A 15,653-nucleotide genomic window follows, 5' to 3' on the forward strand; every position below is an offset into this window, starting at 1 on the left:
GTGGTGTACGACAGCAATGAACAGGGCAAGTGCTCTCCAGTTCACTACTCTACTGTCTGTCCAACTCTGACCTAAGTGCCAGTTACTCTTTATTACTGTGCTCCTGTTGTTATTTCTTACAATGGAGTTTGGAAGAAAGTGAAGTGTTTCCAGTGAAAGTGAAATGTTTCCAGTACCTATGTTACAATCAAAGCAGGAAAACAAAATACAGACATGTGTTTGAAGAAAAATGTAAACATATTTCCTTGTTGAAATGAAAAAAAGATTCCCATATTTTAATATGTAAATAATACATGTCTGTGTCAAAAGAATACATAACACAATATACTTCACTTCTCCTTACATGCCTGGATGAAGTAAGTAGCCTGGATCATAAAAGTAGCTATGTTCAGTTCCTCAAAAAATTAAACATAGAATTACCATACAATCCAGCAATCCTACTTTTGGGTATATACACAAAAGAATTGACATCAGTCTTGAAGAGGTATCTGCACATCCATGTTCACAGCAGCATTATTCACAAGAGCCAAGATACGGAAACAAACTAAATGTCCATTAATGTATGAATGGATTAACAAAATGTAGTATACGCATATAATGGAATGTTATTCAGCCTTAAAAAGGAAATTCTGACACATGTGACAACATGAATGAACCTTGAGGACATTATGCTAAGTAAGGACATTATGCTAAGAAATAAGCCAGTAATAAAAAGACAAACTGTATGATTCCACTTATATGAGGTACCCAGAACCATCAAATTCATAGAGAGATAATAAAAGGTTGGTGGCCAGGGGCTAGGGGAAGAGGAAACACGGAGTTGCTGTTTAATGGGTACAGAGTTCCAGTTTTGCAGCATGAAAAGAATTCTGGAGACTGATTGTACAAAAATGTGATATTTTATATGTATTTTAACACAATTAAAAGATTATTTTAATTAAAAACAAAGTAGCTATGTTCCCCTGACAAAATCTCCAATTCTACTTATTGTTCTGTCTTTGTCTTTTCCTTAGCCTTAGTTTGTGAAAAAAGTTCTAGTTAGTTCCATTTTCTGGTTTTAAATTAGACTAATCAAGAAAGTGTACCTTGGAACTTCCCTGGCGGTCCAGTGGTTAAGACGCCACACTTCCACTGCAGGGGCGCGGGTTCGATCCCTGGTCAGGGAACTAAGATCCCGCACGCCGTGCAGTGTGGCAAAAGAAAGAAAGAAAGGAAGGAAGGAAGGAAGGAAGGAAGGAAGGAAGGAAGGGGAAAAGAAAGTGTACCTCCAAGTGCTTTTTATCAAAAAGCAAACGTCAAGGATCATTAACGGATGCTAAGATCATTTGGTGAAAGGTCATTAAGTAATAGGATATATGCACGTTGTTAGAATATTACCCTACAAATTACTTGCTAATTGCAAAGGGGGAAAAAAAAACGTATCTTTTACTATGATAAGACCTGGTAGGCATCATCTTAACAAGTAAACGAACTTGGCATCACCAATTTTGGGACAAACTAACATTTTGTGTCTCTTGCTGTGATGCATATGAAATAGTGTCATCTATGAAGTTCTCTTACCAGAAATGTTTAACATGCATCTAATCAAGCCAACAGATCTAACTTCTAGCTTACAGGAAATACAGGGGAAATGCAAGGAAACATTTTATATAAGAAAACTGACCTGACCTCATCAATAAAGGAAATTTGAATATGGACTAGGTATTAGATATTAGGGACTTATTAATTTTCTTAGGTGTGACAATGGTATTGTTATTATGTAGGAGAATGTCCTTATTCTTAGGAGATGCATAATGAAGTACTTAGGGGAGTAACACGATGTCTGCAACTTCCTTTCAAATAGTTTAGGAAAAAAAGGAAAGAGAGAGACTCATTAGATATTTAAACAAAAAAAAGAGAGAGTGTGCACGTGTGTGTGTGTGTGTGTGTATGGGTATGTGTGTGCATGTGTGTATATACATAAGTAGATAAAGCAAATAGGGCCAAACTTTGAGTCATTTAATCCAGCTATGTAGGTGTTCATTGTTCTGTTCTTCCAACTTGTCTGTATGTTTGAAAATTTTTATAGTAAGTAGTTAGGGAACATTATAAAGAAATAATAAAAGCAAAGCTCTCTCTTTTAAGAGTCTATTAATGGAGTTCCCATTCTACTCTCTACTACTAGTAGTCTTATTTAATATTACAATCCTAAGTGATTAAAACTGGATAAAAAAATTACAGGAACAAAAATATTTTAAAAAGTATAGATAGAAGACTGGAACATAATATGACAAAATGTTAACAGTGATATCTCTAGCTAGTGGGACTACTGGATATTTTTATCTTTTATATACTTTCTCAACATTTTATAGTATATCTTTTACCTTTTATAATGTTAAAAAAGTTGTTTTAGGCAATAACTTTTGATCATAAACACTACAGAGACTACCATAAACATACATTGCTGTGTTAATACAAAACTGGCAAAAATACAGATTGAAAAGTTAAACTCACTGTGAATTTGAACAAACCAAAATGGCTGTCTCAAACAATATAACTTCTCTCACACATAAAATCCCCAAACATTAAGCAGAAATAAAGACGACTGATAAGTTTTGGTCCTTTCATAGCTGATAAGGAGCTTCTTACCTTATTTTTTAGGTTACCAAGAATCTTACATAGTATAAGGTGACAATTCACAATTTTATGGCTTTATATAAAAGGTAATTTTTGCAAATTCTAGCAACTGTGTAAAGAATAATACCAAGAAAAGAGTACTCACCCTCCACAGACCCCTGGTACCTTCTTGTTGGTATATATCAATGAAGCTGCCAATCATGCTGCCTTGGAACAAGCTTCCTTGAGCCTGCATTCGAATCTAAAATCAGAAGAGGTGAACATTTTATTTTGACAGAGAACCAAAATGAGATGTTTCACTCATTTAAAATGAAGAAAACAGTATTTGGGAATTAAAAATCAGCTTACTATTATGATGAAATTAATGACTTAAGCTACATATAGAAAGAATGTAATTTGTGTCAAAGTATATTTTATAAAGACGATTTTTATCAGCCTCACATTCCTCATACTAAGTCCATCATTTCTGGAGTTGGAAGAAAATTTGGGGAAAAGAAAGAATGAGTACTCTGTAGGGGTAGAAAATAATCCATTTAAACTACGATTAGTTTAGTGAAAAACTATAAACAACCTATATGTCCAAAAATAACAACAAAGGATTAGCTGCATAAACTATGATACATCCATTTAAGGGAATACTATGCAGCCATAAAATTTTATTGTAGAATAATATTTGTGGATATTGGAAAATGTCAACAATTAATTGCTAAATAGAAAAAGCAGGTTGCAAAGCAGTATGTATGGTATATCATTTTTATCAAAAACATGTAGACTTAAAAATAACCATATGCTCAACAAAGAGACTGACTGAACATACACACCCAAATGTTGACAGTGGCTTACGTCTAAGTGATGAAGCTCCAAGTGGGCATTTTTCTCTTTTGTGTTTTTTTCCTGCCTTCCACTTTTTACTACATTGAACATGCATTGCTTATTGAAGTATAAAAAGCAGGAAAAAAGTTTAAAAACATAATTTAATGCTTACAAGACCTTAAATTGAGTTTTACTTGTAAAAAGCATGACACTGTATTCTGCAAAGTAGCCTTTGAGAGGCACAAGAAAGGAGATACAGCATTAAAAGGCCATGTAAAAGATTTGGTACAATTTCCACCGAATGCACATATAGATCATAGTAGTCAGTCACTAAGTACTAGTGGCCCAAATGTAGGCCTGATTTTCATGAAGCACAACTCTAGGTTTTAATAAATGCTCTTGGTAAATCATGTTACAGCAGCATGTTTTTATGTGGAAAGTCAACTGCTACTACTAAGAGTTTTGAAATAAAACCTAAACCAAATTAAAATGGAATAGAAACTACCACAAAGACAAACTGAAACCACAAATATCCTATGGTAAGTAGAAGACTTCTTTATGCAGGTGATTCCTGACCAGGGCTGGGATGAGGGTGAGGCAAGTGTGGCACCTTCCTCAGGCACAAAATGTAGTGGGGGGGGGTGTAAAAAACCTCAGTAATCCAGATAAATAATATCTTAATGTGATATTTTTAAAAATCAAAATTAATACACAAAAACCCATGATGAACCAAGTATCAAAACTGTAATTAAAGACAGATCCAACAGGGCAGGATTAGAGTGAGTGAGACGGATTGTACAAAATATTGCTATTTTGTTCATGAATTTTTCACATTCATTTTAATTTTTGAAAAATATTGCATAAAAATGTTATTTCTCTTGATTATTGAGTTTTTTGGCACACCCTTACATTTTGCACCCAAGGGGAGTATCTCCCTTGTCCTAGTCTTGGCCCTGTTCCTGAGCAGTCTTGAAGGATAAATTCATGAGGAAAGGGGGAAAAGGCATTGCAGGCAAAAAGAGAACTACATGCACAAACGCAAGGAAGTGGCACGTAGTTCAGAGAAAGATCTATTCAAGAATAAATGAAAGGATTAAACAGCCCAACTGTGATTATAACTCCTATATAGGATTGTGACTACCCCCGACCCTCCACGTCCCAGCACCACTCACCACTCAGCCCTACCTAAGGATATGAAAGGAAAAGGGAGATTGTAGCATTGGTCAATGGTTGTAATTGTACCAGACAGGTCAGAGCAACAGGAAATTGAAATGAATCACTTATATGATTAAGTTTAGGACCCTGATGGATAACAAAGGAAGTTTTAGGGAATTAAATATTATTGTTCTTGAAAAGCACATTCTAACCAGTGTAATTATATTGCACATATTTTAGAGTTTTAGGATATAGTCAATTATCTTCAAAATACTTGTTCTGTAAATCTAAACTGATATAAAAATTCTGTAGCTAAAGTATTCTCAATTTAACCCAGAAATATCATTTCATATCATTTCTTCATCAACCACCACTGGTTTCTTTCATGTGTGTTGTTTTTCAAGTCACTCTCTCGGTTCTCAAAACTCTGAATCACAATAGATCTCCCCTCCACCAACCTAGCCACTTGTGGTTTCAAATAAATAAAACATATGTTCTCTTACTCTTTTTTCTCACATTCCCCCTAAAATGATTTTTAAAAACTTGGGATCCTCTTACACATTTTAATCATATATTTAGTGCTCTTAATTATCATAAGTGTAAATGAGTTAATAAGTAAAAAAGTTAAAGATTTTATCTCAAAAATAAGATGCAGATTGCTATTATTAGATTAAGTTAGATTATTAGATTAAATAAGATATAGATTGATATCATTGATATTATTAAATAAATGTTTCATTCTGAATTTTGATAAAATCTGAAAGAAATTCAATCACGTTGTAAAAAAACTCAGCACCACTAACCTATACTGTTCTGGTTCTGAATTCAGAATATCTCTAATAGGCCAAAATATATCATTTTAAAGCCAAATCTCATTCTTAATAGAAATATGGATAAGACAGGAAAAGATAGCGACATTATAGATTTCAATTAGTTATTAAAGGAGGCTTCTCTAAAAACTGTATTTCACTTTATCCCTTTGTCTGATACTCCAGGTTACACCACAGGTCAATATACCATACTGTGATTTGGAATGGGTGGCGGAATGTGCCTTTCTTTTGTAAAGTGGGGCAAGGGCTGTTCTAAACACAAGCTCATTTTCAGATCAGTTTTTGAGAAGGGTACAAAGAAAGTAAGGGATCTGGAAATTGATTCCCTTAAAATTGCATAGCCCCCCCAAAAAAATTGCATAGCCCCCTTGGAAAGAACCTATAAAGGTTTGCATACTCTAGTTTGAAGACCAATGGATTAATGCACATCATAATAAACCGACTACTATTTATTAAGCATCAACTACCTACCAAGTACAATGATAACGGTTTACATATATTATCTTTAATCCTTAACAACCCTATGCAATACATACTGAATTATCTTCATTTTACAAATGAGGAAACTGAGGCTTAAAGCAGTTGAGTGATTTGCCCAAGGTTTTACAGCTGGCAAGTGATGGAGTGGGGATCTGAGCCCAAATCTGACTCAAAGCTCATGCTCTTTTCGTGTCACACTGCATACATCCAACGCTGCCAGACTTCTCTTACCTTTAGCACATCGGTGGGATTGGCTATAGTGGAAGATATCACTCCTGACACTACCCCACATATCATATTAATTAAAAGAGTTTCATCTGTAAAAATGAACAAAAAAAAGAAAGGTCTGCTTGTAAGAGGTACCAGTTTCTGAGAACAGAGTGCTGAGCTATCAGAGAAAGGGAACCATGTCAGAGAACTGACTACAGAAATGAACCACAAAGCTTATGAAAATAAAGAAACTCAAATATTTCTAGGTTCCAAATCAGTACTGAAACATATAAAATTAAAATAGATATTTCTAAAACACACTGGAATATATCCTATTATTCTGTATAGCTGCCAATATTCCATATAAATTCAGAATGTGCTATTTCTCCTTCAATCATTTCAAACATCTAAAGAAAAAAATTTTTAAGTCTTTTTCTGGAGAATCATCAACTCTAAAGACTCAGGAACCGAATGTTAAAGGATAAAATCTTATGTCTAATAGGAAAAAAAATACCTAAATATTAATTTTAATTGGCCATATTATCTACTAGCCTCTATTTATTGACAGAAGATTTCTGTAGTTAAATGTGTTAAAACTAGTCATTTGGAACTAAATCCTCTCAGCTAGAAAAAAGAACAAAGAAACCACAGAGCGTATTGTTCTAAAATTCAATCTTCACCAGGCCTCCTCACCATAGCGAGCCTACAAGTTAAAAACTAGGTAAACCGGGCTTCCCTGGTGGTGCAGTGGTTGAGAGTCCGCCTGCCGATGCAGGGGACACGGGTTCGTGCCCGGTCTGGGAAGATCCCACATGCCGCGGAGCGGCTGGGCCCGTGAGCCATGGCCGCTGAGCCTGCGCGTCCGGAGCCTGTGCTTCGCAACGGGAGAGGCCACGACAGTGAGAGGCCCGCGTACCGCAATAAGGCTCCAGAAAAAGTTGACTTAGACAATAAAGCAATTCAAAGGACATTACCAACCGAAAAGCTCTCCAGCTGTCCCCAACTATGCAACAGCCTCAGGCCTGTAGTAAAATAACCATTTTAGTATAGTATCCAGCTGAAAAAGCTACATCAGCAAATAGAGACATATGGTAATGCTGAATGTGGGTTAAGGTGGCCATATTTTGTATATATATAAAACTACTCTACCTGACCAAAGCTTATCAAAACCCACAGCTAGAGGATTCCTTATAGTTGAAGTCCTCTTGTAGATGAGGACAGCATTAATTTTCTCAACAAGTTTGCTCCATGTTCTCTCTGTGATGACCAGAAGCCTTTTTTTGTCCGTTTGATAGGAAAAGGGACAAACTTGAAGAGCAGGTCCCTCTAACCTATACATCACCTCTGCAAGGATTAATCCCAAATCAGTACAAGCTTATTTTGTCCTTGCAATGACTGCTACCCATTCTCAGGCACCCTGTGATGAACACTTCTCATTAAGCATGATTTCAACAATCCCTTTGAGTGTTACCTTAAAAGAGAATAAGGAGTCTTATACTGACCTTCTAAACGTTCTACAAATAATCTCTTCAAGCTCTGGTAAATGCCAATTTTAATGGTGCCATATGATGCCTGTCTTAGTAAAGCAGGAGCGATTCTGCCAGAAAGAAGGAAAGAAAAAGAAAGTCAGTTATACTTAACATGCACTCACAGATTATACATATCTAGACAGCCTACTCACTTCCATCACCCCCCTCATTCCATAAAAACAGCAAAATATGCATTTTTTTCAAGCACCCATGGATTCATCAAGAGAGCACATCTAGGTCATGAAACAAATCTCAAAAATTTAAAATAATTGAAATCATATATAATATGTTCTCTGACCATAATGGAATTAAGCTGGAAATCAATAAGGAAAATCCACAAACACTTGGAAATTAAATGATACTTCTAAACAATCCATGGGTTACATGGGTGTATGTTTTAAATACATAGAATTAAATGAAAATGAAAATTCAACCTATTAAAATATGTGGGATGCAACCAAAGCAGTGCTGAGAGAGAAATTTATAGCACAAAATGCTTACATTAGAAAAGAGGGAAAGTCTCAAAATCATCAATAATTTAAGTTCCTACCCTCAAGAAACTAGAAAAAAGAAGAGCAAAATGAACCCAAAGCAAGCAGAAGGAAGTAAATAATAAAGAGCACAAATTAATAAACTTGAAAACAGGAAAATAAAGAAAAATCAATGAAACAAAGTTATTTTGGAAAAAAATCAATAAAACTAATAAAACTCTAGCAAGGGTCCCAGTAGTAAAAAGAGAAATGTCACCAAGAGGAATAAAACGGGGAATAGCACTACAATTCTGCAGTCATTAAAAGAATAATAAAGGAATACTATAAACAACCTTATGCTCATAAATTCAACAACTTAGAAGAAATGGACTAATTCCTTGCAAACTACAAACTACCAAAACTCGATCAAGATGAAATAGATAATCTGAATAATCTCATAATCATTAAAATTTTTAATTTATAATTTAAAAGTTCCCAAAAAGGAACTCTCCAGGCCCACCCAGATCATTTCACTGGGGAGTTCTACCAAATATTTAATAAATGAATGCCAATCTTACACAATCTCTTCCAGAAAACAGAAGAGGGAACACTTCCCAACTCATTTTATGAAGCTAGTATTACCCTGCTAACAAAACCAAAAAAACAGTACAGAAAAGGAAAACTAACTACAAGCCAATATCTCTCATGAACTTAGATGCAAAACTCCTTAACAAAATATCAGCATATTGAATCCAATAATGTAGAAAAAGTATACACCGTTACCCACTTCATAGATTTTTTTTAAATCAACCTTACTTCCTAGCAGATGCAGATATATCTTCAATCCTATCAAGGAGGTACCAGAGCCAAGATTTCACCCTATTTAAGTTCTGCTTATAAACTGGAGACATTCTCACTCATACCTCCTTTGAGATTCTTCCAAACTGCAGAAGTATACTTTAGCTGTTATAAATAGAAAGACAGCAGCAGCTCAAACAGTTAAGATTTTAAAATGATGACAAAACATGCATATTTCTGACTTTATTGCTTGCTATCCGAAAAAAATAATCTTGTGATCATCTGTGCTGATAAAAGAACAAGGTGAAACAGATGATCCATGATTCACTTGCTTAAGGATGTATTACTTGATTTTTTCCCCCAAGTAAACTATCTTTGAAATTAAGGCTAACGTAAGTTAATAATAAAACTGATATCCATTCTCTGAGCAATAAATTGGTACCCTAGATGCAGGAGTGGACTAGTAAATTGGCAGCAGATAAACAACACACTGGACAATAAACCACCGACATATGAATAAACAAAAGATGACCCCCCAAAAAAAATGATGGGTCTCCCGCTCTTTCATTCTGCATTTTCTATTTAAACTGCCAGAATAGTATTTCTTTAAAGAGGAAAAATTGTTTTACAAGTCAGTATTTGGCAACTCAGGAAGATTATCACAGAAATATATACTGCGAATTGGTGCCGCTATTCACAGTGCCTATGGATGACTCTCAGGAAAACAGGAAAAAGCCAATGCTGCAATGAGATATCCATTTTAAAATGTATCGCTTATAGCCAAATGAACACAAGATCCAAAGCTCAAGATTTACAAGCAAGTGAAATATAAACTGGCACATCAATATTGAATTATAAGTTGAAATGGTGAATATAAAGGGCACAAACTATCAGACAGCTGAAATACATGGCTTCTCAAAAAAGTATTTCTATTCGTGACGTAAGGAAAGAGTCCAGTCTCACCCTGAATACAGAGCCAATACACCTTCTTCCTTATAGATTCGGAACAAGGCATGAAACATTCCTCGGTATTTTATCTCTTTGAAGCGGACATCAATACTTTGGCCTTGAACTTGAAGTCGCGTTTTGGTCAAGTCCACAGGGAAAGTTCCTGTGAAGGAACACACTCATTTATAAGTTTTTCCAAAGAATCACAGTTAAGTTTTGGATGAATTTAAGCCAATGGTAATTTTTAAAACATAAGACAAAGTTCTTTTTCTAACACCTAGGTCTCTACTTAAATATCACTATCAGAGGACAAGAGTTGTATGTGATAAAGTGAAATGTACTATATCTAGGCAGCAGGATTTGACCCACAGTATAACTGAAACTGTGATATAATAAAGTGCTTTAGGATAGTCCTAATACACTATAAATGCAAAATACGTAAATGTTTTAATTTCATCTGTTAACATACAATCTGGCATTTATCTGTCTCTTCCTTCTGCCCCCCTCCCACCTCAAGTCTCCCTACTTCTCCCTCATAAAATCTCCCCAAATCTTCACCAAGAAGATAGGAAAGCATGGGATTGCTGCTCCACATACTCTTAAATACTATTACAAAGTTTTGTGGGTTTTTTCTTTTATCTGTCTATGAGAAATAGTTTTCTAGTATTATGAAAGATAATGGCAAAGTCCTATTTGGCCTACTCATCTGGGTTCCTTAGGTAATTCAGGACTAACACCAGCACAGTGCTGAGTGGGAAATTTTCTTTAACCAAACTTCTTTCTCTTATTATATCAACACAGAGAAGTGGTCATTACATTGGCAAAATATATTTCAAGGACTATTTCAAGGTCTAAAACTAACAAGATGTTTATGCAGCTCTGGTCACTGATGACCTTGATACCATAACACCAGACAATATGCCAAGAAAGTCAATAAAAACTAGTGGATTGGGGTCACTTATGAACAGTTTAGGAAAGAAAATTTGGAAGATGAAAAAACACAATCTAAAAGTATTTCAAAATTAAAATCAAATAGAAAAGAATCTGGTTTGATCTTGGTCAATCTTCTTCTAAAATGGGAAAGAGGTTTGAAAAAAGGAAATCTGAATACTTACTAAGAAATTTATAAACAACTGAGCACAAAGAAAGGCCACTTGTATAAGAATATAACAGAAACCCCTATCTTATCTAACTCCCTCTATATTTTCATGTATGTTTCCTAAGCATAGCAAATTAACAAATAATTAAACTATCAAAACAGCTTCCTAAAATTGACTTTTCTTAACTTCACTTGCCATACCGTCTGTAGTACTTTTTTTCTTTAAGGTGTACATCTTTTTTTTTTAACATCTTTATTGGAGTATAATTGCTTTACAATGGTGTGTTAGTTTCTGCTGTATAACAAAGTGAATCAGCTGTATGTATACATATATCCCCATATCTCCCCCTTCTTGCATCTCCCTCCCACCCTCCCTATCCCACCCTTCTAGGTGGTCACAAAGCACAGAGCTGATCTCCCTGTGCTCTGAGGCTGCTTCCCACTAGCTATCTACTTGACATTTGGTAGTGTATATATGTCCATGCCACTCTCTCACTTCATCCCAGCTTACACTTCCCCCTCCCCGAGTCCTCAAGTCCATTCTCTACATCTGCGTCTTTATTCCTGTCCTGCCCCTAGGTTCATCAGAACCATTTTTTTTTAGATTCCATATATAAAGAAAATATTACTTGATAGCTTTGAGACAACAGTTTTTAAAACAAATAGGGCGGGACTTCCCTGATGGTCCAGTGGTTGAGACTCTGCGCTCCCAATGCAGGGGGCCCAGGTTCGACCCCTGGTCAGGGAACTAGATCCTGCATGCTGCAACTAAAAGATCCTGCATGCCACAACTAAAGATCCCACATGCTGCACAAAGATCCAGCACGCGGCAACGAAGGTCCTGCGTGCTCCAACGAAGGCCCGGTGCAGCCAAATAAATAAATAAATATATTTTTTTAAAGTACATTACTTTCTTATGATAAATTTTTTTTTTTAAATAGGGCAAGCGGGCTTCCCTGGTGGCGCAGTGGTTGAGAGTCCGCCTGCCGATGCAGGGGACGCGGGTTCGTGCCCCAGTCTGGGAAGGTCCCACATGCCGCGGAGCGGCTGGGCCCGTGAGCCATGGCCACTGAGCCTACGCGTCCGGAGCCTGTGCTCCGCAACGGGAGAGGCCACAACAGTGAGAGGCCCACGTACCGCAAAAAAAAACAAAAAACAAATAACACTACCATATCTATACCCTAAGGAGCAGGTTTCTCAGTTTTCACTTTCTTACCAAACTCAGCAACAATAGAGGCAAGGCCGCCATATACGAAGGGTTTCCAATTCAGACCAGACATCTCATGGCTTACAGTGGCACTTTTCTGGTGCTAAAAGTAAACACAAATCAGAACAAGGCACAAGAGTGAGGAGCATCTGTTAGTGTATGATCACATAATTTATATCAACAAAATTTGCAAATAAAACAAATGTAGAGAAAAAACCCTACCAGGTGGAATGACAAAAAATGAAGGCTCCTGTTTTATGTGATGATCATGAATGTGTTCTTTACTGCCATTCTGTAGAGGTAAGTGTTCGATTCACTCAAATATCAACCTGTGCCCTTCACGTTCTCTAGTTTCTTTAATGTTATTCCCATCCCCACCCAAAGAAGAGGTTTCATTCCATCCAGCACACCCAACTTAGACATCCAACTAGACAATTACAAGTGAAGGAGCCTGGACTTTAAATTATATAGGCTGAGGCATCTCATAAAAGCAGTTCATGGTATTCAGTTAGCTTGATTCAGGTGCAAGGCAGACTGACACCACTACCCTCTCATATTCTTAGTCCTCTCATCTCTCCACTAAATTTTAGGGTTTTATTTCATCTAGCTACCTTCCAGCTACACACAACCTCCCCCCACTAGGCCCAGGGTAAGTTAAGCACATTTTCACCTTCCTTCTGGTTCCCAGAGGAATGACGGCAATATGGATGATGTCTCTCCTCTCTCTGACATTTAACATATATCCATCTAATGAATCTCCTTTTCCCTGGCCTTTTAAAGCACATACATACAAATATTGTTTTTCTTTGATGTTTGGGTTCTTTAACAATGTATACTACTCCCCATCCCCCTCACCTCCTTCCCCATCCCACCCCCATTAGACCTGTCACCCTCAATATTTTCAGCCTTTTTTTCCGGCCACTCCCAGCTATTTCCCTCTTGGATTTTATTTTTTCCACAGTTCTGCCTTCTAAATCAGTGGTTTTCAAATTTCAATGTGCACCAGAATCATCTAGAAGGCAGATTAAAACATTGACTGCTGGGCCTTACCCTCAGAGTTTTTGATTGGTGGTCTGGGTCTGGCGTGAGAATTTGCAAATTTGCAAATAATGCTGATGCTTCCACGCTTTAAGAACTACTACTCTAGGCATTGCCTACTAAGTCCTGGTCCAGCTGGAAGCAATCTATTTTCTGAGGATGGATTCTCAGATTTCTTTTAAATATTCCTTTTTCAGATCTTCATGGTATGCATACTATTGAATTTCAAAAGCAACTTCAAGTGGTTTACAGTCAGGAATGAAGACTCTAAAGTCAGACTTGCCTAGGTTTAAATCCTGACACCACCACTTATTAGTTCTGTGACCTTGGGCAAGTTATTTAACCACTGTGTGCCTGAGTTTTCTGAACTGTAAAATGGGAATAATAATAAATACTATATTATAGGGTTGTTGTGAAAATTAAATAATATATGTAAAACACTTAGAAAAGTACCCGGCACCTAGTTCAACTATTAGCTATTATCATTATTACATTTTTGAATAGTTAAGTACTCAAATATACATTTTAACAGATAATACTTACTGCCCACCTCCCCTACTGCCCAATCTGGGGTTAGCACCATTGAATCACAGTCTCTTTTTATGGAAGACAAGGTTTTGTTTCGTTTCCACATAAGGAATTCTCTGTAACTAAGCACAGAACAATTTTCCACAGAGGATAGCTAACATGCAGACAAATGTTTTAGAGGCCAGAAAAATAATTATGGAAACTTCCTTTCAAACATAGTATGATCAGCCAGTCCATCTGACAGAGTCTGCAGTAGAAAACTCTTTTGGAGGAAAACTGTTGAAAATAATTCTAAAAAGCAAAGTAGCAATAAGCAATTCAATTACCAGCTGCAGCTTGAGATAAGTCTTGAGTACTAAATACTACCTTATCAACATTTTCAGCTATGCCCATATTTTAAGATTACAACTGATAGTAAAACATGACACAAATGATGAGAGGGTAGGCATGGAAAAGCAAGGACCATGGCATATCCCTTCTCTAAGTTGGGGCAAGGTGGAATGCCCTTTCCATTCACCAATTTAGAGATTGCCCAAAACAATCAAACATTTCAAATGGCTGCTATACTTGTCTCCAACACTTTCTCTTTATAACTTCCTTCAACTCTTTTCATCGCAGAAGAAGCCTGACTTGACTACCTGCTACCCAGCCTTTGAATAAAGAAGATGTGCTCAGGGTTCAGGGAGCAATAATAAAGCAATTAAAGGCAGGGGGCAAAGCCACAGCAGGGACCAGAAAGACCAGTCACAATCTCAGGTCCGTTAGCCCAGTGGTTCTTTAATGAAAATGTTCACGATTCTGGCTTGAACTAAAGAAAATAAGGGCACCTAGTGCCTTTTATTTCAGCTAAATGTATTTAATGTAAAGGACTATTAGAAGATCATGTTCTTCCTACTCCTGGAGCACTTTTTAAAAATCACCTTTCTTGTATGAAATGTATTAGTAGTTGGTAGCTGATATTGTTTAGTGTTCTTATTTGGCAAAATAAGACTGGCTACCCTACTTTGTGCTCATTTTTGTCATTCTCTATATTACACTTCAATTACTACAGCTGAAAATTTCAGTCACTTTTGTAGGGGCCATATCACACTACTGAATCACTCAAATGTCAGCTAAAACCTTTTACATAAGGCTGTATATATGCATGCATGTTATGTCATAGCTATTCCACAGCTGTAAAATGCTCTTTTGAGTCTTCATTTATCCCTTATATATCTTAAATCTCAGGCGTACAAATAATGACTAGGATGAGGTTTATCTTCTGGTTGCCCCATGTTATTTTCTCTCTTAACTAGGTAAGATCCCTGAAGGCCGACACCATGTCTCACAGTACTTTTTATAACCCCTACAATAGCTGGCACAGAACTGGGTACACGTCCATTATTGATAAATACTTGGTTGGTTCCAGTGTGATGTCCTTTATGCATGTATACAGCCTGTATGTAAAAGGTTACAGGGAAAATTTGAAAGTTAACTTACTGGACCTGACCAATGCTACACACTGTACACGACACTCTGCTGGTCCTCAGAGATTCTCTCCCTACTAATTCTCTCCCCTGGCTTTTGTTGCAGAGAATTACTTGTGTAAAATACCCCAAGCACTCTAAAAATGATTTTAACTTGTGGGGGCTATCCCCAGATATGGGTAAAAGAAAAGAGTCATACCTGAGTTGAAGTAGAAATATAGTACCTTAAATATTTTTATCTTGTTAAGAAGCCAATGAAAAATGTCTTCAAAATGCAGACATGTATTCTGAAGTCTGACTAAGGGAAATCTTATAGCCTAAAGAGTGAGAAGAATATCTAGAACACAAATTACATAACCCCGTTACACTACTCCAAAGATCTGGTCAGAAAAATGCAGGTGCCTTTCTTGCTTTCTCCTTTAAGGAAGAGTAGGCGTTAGAGATTCTCAGATTCAGGAGGTAATAA

General features: G+C 36.5%; 1 protein-coding gene across 2 annotated transcripts in view; it reads right to left on the minus strand.

The window, feature by feature from the left end:
- Window positions 1-15,653, minus strand: part of SLC25A14 (solute carrier family 25 member 14) — a 36,853-nt gene that overhangs the window by 19,551 nt on the left and 1,649 nt on the right. For both annotated transcript variants that reach the window (XM_022563922.2, XM_022563921.2), the window contains exons 2-6: window positions 12,165-12,258; window positions 9,865-10,012; window positions 7,607-7,701; window positions 6,126-6,211; window positions 2,762-2,857 (exon numbers count right to left, since the gene is read on the minus strand). In XM_022563922.2, the coding sequence (XP_022419630.2) occupies window positions 2,762-2,857; window positions 6,126-6,211; window positions 7,607-7,701; window positions 9,865-10,012; window positions 12,165-12,258 (519 nt within the window). The remainder of the gene's footprint in view (window positions 1-2,761; window positions 2,858-6,125; window positions 6,212-7,606; window positions 7,702-9,864; window positions 10,013-12,164; window positions 12,259-15,653) is intronic.

This window comes from Delphinapterus leucas, chromosome X (genome assembly GCF_059928025.1).
Source record: "Delphinapterus leucas isolate spDelLeu-1000000601 "Yukka" chromosome X, BTC_Dleu_Yukka2, whole genome shotgun sequence".
NCBI classification, from domain to species: Eukaryota; Metazoa; Chordata; class Mammalia; order Artiodactyla; family Monodontidae; genus Delphinapterus; species Delphinapterus leucas.